Here is a 7,624-nt window from a genome sequence, read left to right on the forward strand (position 1 = left end):
ATGGTTGGGGTTCACTCATTCAACACATACATACAAAACACCTCATTTGTGCAGCGTTCTTCTTGTGACTTAGCATAATTTCATAAAGCAGATGACAATCCCTGGGCCTCGACTTACTGAGAGTCAGGTGCTCACAGGAGACAGAATAAACAGGTCCTATCTACACAATGTTAGAGGTGAAACCCTCATGGCCTCTTCTACGTATGGTGGCATCCTCCCAGATTCTGACTAGAATGATGGAGTCCAGCAACAAGTATAAACTGGGTGGATTTAGGGTTCTAAAGAGCTTTTTCATCCAGAAAACATGGGGTAAAAGATGTGGCCTCTGCCTGGGGAGACACTAAAGGAGTCCTGGGGCTCATACTTCTTATAATTCCCACGAGAAGGTTGACATCTGGAGACTTCCCCCACAAGAGGCAAATAGTGAGTTCTGTATATGGAGACTTAGGTGCTCTGCAAAGGAGAGGGGAGGCTGGGGTCTCAGCTGGCCACTGGGAGACCCATGCCCCGCGCCGTGGCTTCCCAACTCTACCTGTCTGCCTCCAGCCAACATCTGCCCCTACACTCCTAACCCCAGGACCAGGGGACCCAGAGCTGGAGCTTGATGAGCAACCTGCTCACAAATCAGCCTGGAGCTGCAGTTCTGAGTGCCCAGGTGCACAGGGCTGTGCTCCAGGGCCTTTGGGAAGAGAATGTCAGTGGGACACTGGGGCGCACAAGGGTCTGTACAGCCCTGCTGCATGGCCAGGTCTGCCCCTTCCAGGACAGCACTGACGGCTTGGGGAAGGGTGGGGCTGTCCTCTACACAGGCAGCAACATGCCAGGGACCCAGAACCACGCAACTGTGCCGTGGAGGGTTGTGTGGGAGAAGGCCAGGCCTCTGACTCAGCTGTCTACTCCATCACCAGCACCACCACCTCCATTTTGTTCACCTGGCCCCTTGAAAACACTTCAGTTTGCTATCAGCCCCCGCAACGGTCATCTTTCCGGATAAGGCTGGCCTTCAGGAACTTCGCCTGGCCTGGACTGGGCGTGGAGGACCATCAGGAACTTGTCCTAGGCCAGTTGGTGCTTCCGGAGCCCAACGAGGCCAAGCCAGATGGTGAGGTGGCTTGCAGTCTGGAAGACTTTCCGGGGGTGGTGTTGTGGGGCTACAATTCCCTTACATTTCATCCGGTCATTTCTGTGCTTGCAAAGCCCAGTGAAAAGTGACTGGTGTCATGACCTTTTCTCCTTTTCCAGATCCTACTCCACCTCCTGGGCAACACGCATTAACAATGCCGGCCCTGGAGCCAGCACCACCACTGCTGGCGGACCTGGGGCCTGCTCTGGAGCCAGAGTCAGGGGCAGTCCTGGGTGCACCAGGATATCTATATTCAGCACCAGGACCAGCACCAGCGGAAGGGTCCCCTCCAGCGACACTGCTGGAGCCACAGTCCGCCCCAGAGTCCCCCAGTCCCTCTTCCGGGACTGTGAAGAACCAACTTGAGGAGATGCCTGACATCACGACCTTCCCTCCCAGGCTGCTGGCAGAGCAGCTGACCCTCACGGATGCGGTGAGCAGCTGGGTTTTGCAGGCTGTGCCTCTGGCACTAGCTGTCTCAGACCAGCCTCTACCCGAGGAGTGGCCAATGCCCTGGGACGAATGTCATCCCCACTTCTTACCGAACATGGGATCTGGATGAGTTTCCTCACGCACAAGCCTTCCCTGACTGCATGTGGACAGCAGAGATGGCACGTCACCTGTGCTAGCTCCACAGAGTGTGGAGACCGAATGACAAGGGATGGACAGAAAGCAGGACAGGGCAGGTGCTCACTGAGGGGCAGGCAGGGCCATGGTTCACTCACCCAGCCGCTTAGGAGCCTCAGGACCCTCAGCGCTTATTAGGTGCCTGATGCACACTAGATTCTATGGGAGACACCCAAACAGAGCCCATAGTTGCAGCTGCCACAAGGAAAGTGCACCGGTATGGAGAGAAGGAGTACAGGGCTGACTGGGATGGGAGGAAGACGAGGCCTCAGGATGGACAGGCCTGAGCCACCTTCTACTCCTTGGAATGCAGATGGCCTGGGAGAAAATGTCACTCTCCCTTCCCACTCTTGTTGGGTTCTGGGCCATGATGCACTCAGGGCCCTCGGTGGGCACAAAATCAAACCCAGGGACTCCCACGTCTGGAGCCCATTTTAAAGCTTTCTGAACTCCAGATCGGTTCCTGTCAGAGACCATGGATGACTGTGAGCTCAGTCCCTGCCTGGGACTGTGGGTGACTCTGAGCTGGGGTGCGCTCTGTCCATGACACTCTCCTCCTCCCCCAAAGGAGCTGTTCAAGAAGGTGGAGCTCTACGAATGCTTGGGCTCCATCTGGGGTCAACGAGCTAAGGAAGGGAATGAGCACGTGGCACCCACAGTTCATGCGACCATCACACACTTCAACAGGCTCACCAACTGCGTCACCACCTCCTGCCTCGGGAACCATGGCATGAGGGCCCAGGACAGGGCCAGGGTGGTGGAGCACTGGATCAAGGTGGCCAGGGTAAGCCATGGTTGGGCCTGAGAATTTCCTCTTTAAAAATGGGGAACTGCCTCTTCTCCTCCATCGGCTTTCAGGATTGGCATCTGTATGTCTGGCTTCAGCCCTGGACATCACCTAGACCCGTCTTGTCACAGACCTCGACTCCCATGTCCCAGTGGTGGCTGCTCACTTCTGACCTGGGCTCTTCCTTGGGTTGAACTTAAATCCTCCTATATGAGTGACATTCACTCGGCCCCAGTAGTGCCCTCCTGAGGCTCCCTGGGCCTCTGCTTCATCCAGGCAGGGAGATCTCAGCACAGCGGGCTGTGGCTGAAGTGGGCCGGGCTCCAACTGTGGACCTCACAGCTCACTCTTCCCTCTCCAGGAGTGCCTAAGCCTCAACAACTTCTCCTCGGTGCACGCCATCGTCTCTGCTCTGTGTAGCAAACCAATATATCGGCTACACGAGACATGGGCAGCAGTGTCCAGGTGAGGAGGCTTCCCTCCACGGGAGCACCAGGGTTGACCTAGGGACCCATAGGTCTCACCATGTGCCTTCAGCCACTCTGAAAGGTTCTTGGAGACCAGGGACACTGGAGGCAGGGATGGCCTGATAGGTGTGGTCACTAAGCTGCCTTGGACTACTAAGCAAGGATTTCCAACTCAGGACTAAGGATTTTTAACCATCAGGAACAGACTGGAGCCAACTGGAGGCTTTCAGGTGTTTGTACCCAGCAGTGGAACTGTGTCCAGCTGGAAGCTAACTGTGAACACGCAGGGGCTCATGTGAAGTGGAGATGGGCCAGGGGAGGAGCATGACGGGTCCCACCCTGGTCCTCTGGAGCCCTTGTCATCAGAGGACCCTACTGGAAACTCTCACCCATGAAGTTGGGATTCTCTGGGTTTTCAAACAAAAGGGATTGGATTGGAACTCACAAATCTCTCTGCTTATTCCCAAATTTGCTTTTCTTTCTTTCCTCTGCCCATAGCAAAAGCACAAAACATCTAAAACAACTCTGCAAAAAAGACACTGCAGTGAAGAGGGACCTGCTGATCAAGGTACACTGGAGTCTGGGAGATGCGGGACAAGTGTTTAAGGGTCAGAGGAAAGACTGAGTTTGGAAGGGCATTGGACCTGGTGTGGAGCGGTTATTTTCTTTTGACTTACCTACTAAAAGTGGACTTGAAAAATTCCCTCCATGCCTACCTTGGGCAAACAGAAGGAGAGGTGTGTGGGTCCACAGGCACGTGGGGGCACAGGGACAGGAGGCCCTGGAAATGGGATGTGGCAATGGCTGCTGGGCTGCTGAGCAGGGGTGATGAGCTGCAGCATTAGCAGGGCTCTGGTTCCCGTGCTTGTCAGTGCTGCTGGCATGGAGCTTCCTCCAGGCTGGGGGGTGGTCATGGTAGGTGGGACTTTGCTTCTTCCTCAAACTGGAAAGCAATTCCTCAGGAAGCCAGGCCTCTGCTGCTGCTTCTGTCTGCAGCGCATCTGGAAAGGCAGTGGCCTCTGCCCACACTGGGGGAGAGGGGGAACAACGACAGAGGAAGCTCATGTGCCAGGGAGTCCAGTGGACTCCTCAGCTTTGGGTACCAATGGGCATACTCGGAACAGATGTACGTGTTTCCTGGGACTCCCTGCTCTGCCCTTTGCAGACACCCGAAATTGGTCATGTCACAGGATTCTCACCAGTTAGCAGTGACACAAGCTCATGACAAGTATCTGGGGGATTCATGCATTCCTAGGGGATCCTCCCTGAACAGATCTCAGAATATTCCATGCAAATGGGAAGACAACTTGTCACCCCATCCAGGATTCTGGAAAACCCTGCCATGTCAGTCAGAGATGGCACCTCAGGAGGCCACTTCCTGAGTGGAGGAAGAGAGTTCTGTGCACGGAACCCCCCTGGGGGATCATTGGCGAGGCAAAACCTTTGGCATAGCTCAAACCCAATTTGTGTGGCAGAGACTCCAGTGGGGCTCAGATAGGCAGGTGCCACTTAACCAGGTCTCCTAAAACACCCTGTCCCTTTCCCATCACGACTGTGCCTGGCTGGAGACCTAGATACTCAGAGACTCCAGAGAACATGACCCTGATGGGTAGCGGTGCTGGGATATTGGGAGAAGGCAGCCGGACAGAGCTTCCAGGATGGGGAGGAGGCACCTTCTCTTTCAGGTCCCTGGGGAGTCACTGTCCACTCTGGGTCTCTGTTTCCTCATCTGGAAAATGAAGGGATGCTGAGCCTGTAGTGCAGCCCTACAGGATGGAAATGAGGTTCAAGAAAAGAAAATAATTTGCTAGTGCTCATGCCTGGTTCTTCCTCAGAGGGATGAGAGGGAGAACAATGGCAACAGGAAACAGTACTCAAGGAGGCCTTGTGAGGTAGCTGTGGTTTTCATTGCTCTTTGCAGAAGAGGAAACAGTCTCAGGGAGGCCCAGCTGCATGAGTGGGTGACACACACAGGGAGTGTGGAGCTGGGCCAGTGGTATGAGCACTATGCCAGGTGACTCATGTCAGTCCCTGGGGATCCAAGTGTGTGGTGCCTGGGGTGTAACTGGGGGAAGGGAGGAGAGCCTCACTGTCTCCCTCACTGGCACCTGGCAGGCGGGGAGCTTTAAGGTGGCCACCCAGGAGAGGAACCCCCAGAGAGCCCAGATGAAGCTGCGGAGGCAGAATAAGGTGAGTGAGCCTTTGGCGTGGAGAGGCCGCAGGGGATCAGAGGACAGGGCTCCCTTCCCTGCCAGCTGGAGGCCTCCATGTGAAGACCGCAAGGACTTACTCTCCAGTCCTGTCCTCCTGTGGACACTGGGCCTGGAAAACCTCCATTTGAGAGACCAGAGCAAGGATCTGGGAAAGCTGGACTCACAGTGGATGTGGGGAAGTGTAAGGCTGGGATCACATGCCCTTGTGAATTGTTAAAATCCCACCGTAGAGGTAACTAGGAGTGCTTACTAGCTTGGGGGTCAGGTGGGATAGAGGAGGCAGAGAATTGGGAAAGGCAGTGGAGGGTCTTTGGCTGCTCCAACAGGGAGACCTGAAGAGGGGAGTTCCGGGAGACAGGGGCTGGTGGGACTTCATGAGACAGGACCTTGGGCAGGTACCTGAGGGCCAATACTCATCATCACTACACCTCCCCCCTCCCACCCCTCCTTGGCACAGGGAGTGGTCCCCTTCCTGGGAGATTTTCTGACTGAGTTACACAGATTGGATATGGCCATCCCAGACGATCTGGATGTGAGTGAGCCTGGGGCAGGCTGTTGGGAACCAGGATCCTGAGGGAGGACAGGGTTTTGGACGGAGCGCTTAGATCTCAACCCTTGCCAAACCTCCTCTCCTGAGAGCCTCACAGCTGCTCCTGTGGGTGGGGGTGTCAGGCCCATCTCATTACCTCTGACTGATAAGAGGCTCCATAGCAGCCACCAGTCCCTATTCCCAAGTGGTGAAGCTGCAGAGCTGCCTGACTGCAAAGCTGCTGAGGTGTGGGCTGAGCTGGACTTAGCCTTTCCCTAGAGTAGTCCCGTAACAGGCCAGTGAAATTGAGCCTCTCTAAGGGCAGGCAGTTCCAGGGTCACTGAGTGCTTTATTTCTATGAGAGATCTCAGTTTCCCTGTCTGTTATCACAGAGGGTTGGGGCAGAAAGTCCCTGAGCCTCCGCTCCTATGCCCCTGCTCTAGAGCCCGGAGCCTGGGGCACATCAAAGTCCTGTCATGTGCACATCCCCTGACTCTGGTGTCCCTGGCAGTAATGCAGCATGGGAAGGGGTGGGGTGGGGCTGGTTGTGGGCCAGGGACCTTTCTGATGGACTCTGTCTGCCTTCCAGGGCAACAGCAACAAGAGGAGGAAGGTGAGCAGCTGGGGCACTCACGCTGGATGAGGGTGGGGACGTGGACGTCACAGTCCACCTTGGACACGACACTCCCTGGCTCCATCCTCTACATCTTAGGTTTACTGGGAGGGTTTGACACACACAGGAGGAGGAGACCTATCCCAGTGGAGAAAGCGGGAAATGGAATGGAATCAAAGACCAGTTCCTACAGGAGGGGATGTTTACATCCAACTCTGAGAACAGGCTGGGGGCTGCATGGGGCCCCCTCAGAAAACTGCCCCAGGCATCAGCCCCTTTTCCCTGCCTACCAAAAGTGCTCTCAGCATCTTCCACCCAGGCCCTGTCAGCAACCTACCCTCTGTCTCTAGGAGGTCCAAATTCTGCAGGAAATGCAGCTGCTCCAAGTGGCTGCCATGAATTACAGCCTTCGGCCTCTTGAGAAATTTGTCACCTATTTCCCAAGAATGGAGCAGCTCAGTGACAAGGAGAGGTGAGGGCCTAGGGGACGGGCAGAGGGTGGGAGAAGGCTCTCCATTTTTTTTTTTTTTAATGTGGTCTGGCTCTGTCGCCCAGGCTGCACTGCAGTGTCACCATCTCTGCTCACTGCAACGTCTGCCTTCTGGGCTCAAGCCCTTCCTCAGCCTCTCAAGCAGCTGGGACTACTGCGGTACACCATGTCCCAGGACATGGTACAGCATGTGCAGACACCATGTCCTGTTGTTCTGCTGTTGTTGTTCTGGTACAGATGGGGTTTCACGATGTTGTCCAGGCTGGTCTCAAACTCATGGCCTCAAGCAATCCATCCACCTCAGTCTCCCAAAGTACTGACATTACAGGTGTCAGCCACCCCACATGGCCTAGAGAAGGCTCTCCCTGTGGCAAGCTGCAGAGAGCCTATGGCCATGACTCCATGGCCAGCATCAAGCCCTGTTGCATGGGGACCACTGGGGACCCAGGATTCCAGCTGGGCAGGCACTGAGAGGGGACCTGATGTGTGGCTCATGGTGGCCTCACAGCTGCCTCACTGTCCTGCAGCTACAAGCTGTCCTGCCAGCTGGAGCCCGAATCACAGTAGGCCAGTAACATCCTGCAGTGGCTGGGACCCCACCGGGATGCTGGTCAGAACACTGGCTCTGCACCATCCTTCGCCTAGACCGTGACACCAGGGAACCACATCTAGGTGGCTGGCAGCTCAGTTGCATCTGGCCCCTGCTCTTCAACATCAGCTGCTCCTCCTGGCCAGGATCAGGCCATGGGTCTTTTGCCAGGCAGGCGGGAGACCA

The 7,624-nt window shown here is 55.7% G+C and overlaps 1 protein-coding gene across 1 annotated transcript in view; it reads left to right on the plus strand.

The window, feature by feature from the left end:
* LOC105530438 (ral-GDS-related protein-like) overlaps positions 1-7,416 on the plus strand; it is an 11,703-nt gene extending 4,287 nt beyond the window's left edge. Inside the window, exons 3-12 of the mRNA XM_011967998.1 lie at positions 909-1,102; positions 1,243-1,556; positions 2,319-2,534; positions 2,899-3,002; positions 3,503-3,572; positions 5,120-5,194; positions 5,675-5,749; positions 6,336-6,359; positions 6,710-6,831; positions 7,377-7,416. Of these exons, the coding sequence (XP_011823388.1) occupies positions 909-1,102; positions 1,243-1,556; positions 2,319-2,534; positions 2,899-3,002; positions 3,503-3,572; positions 5,120-5,194; positions 5,675-5,749; positions 6,336-6,359; positions 6,710-6,831; positions 7,377-7,416 (1,234 nt within the window). The remainder of the gene's footprint in view (positions 1-908; positions 1,103-1,242; positions 1,557-2,318; positions 2,535-2,898; positions 3,003-3,502; positions 3,573-5,119; positions 5,195-5,674; positions 5,750-6,335; positions 6,360-6,709; positions 6,832-7,376) is intronic.
* Positions 7,417-7,624: the final 208 nt, after the last annotated feature.

This window comes from Mandrillus leucophaeus, unplaced genomic scaffold (genome assembly GCF_000951045.1).
Source record: "Mandrillus leucophaeus isolate KB7577 unplaced genomic scaffold, Mleu.le_1.0 Scaffold820, whole genome shotgun sequence".
NCBI lineage: Eukaryota > Metazoa > Chordata > Mammalia > Primates > Cercopithecidae > Mandrillus > Mandrillus leucophaeus.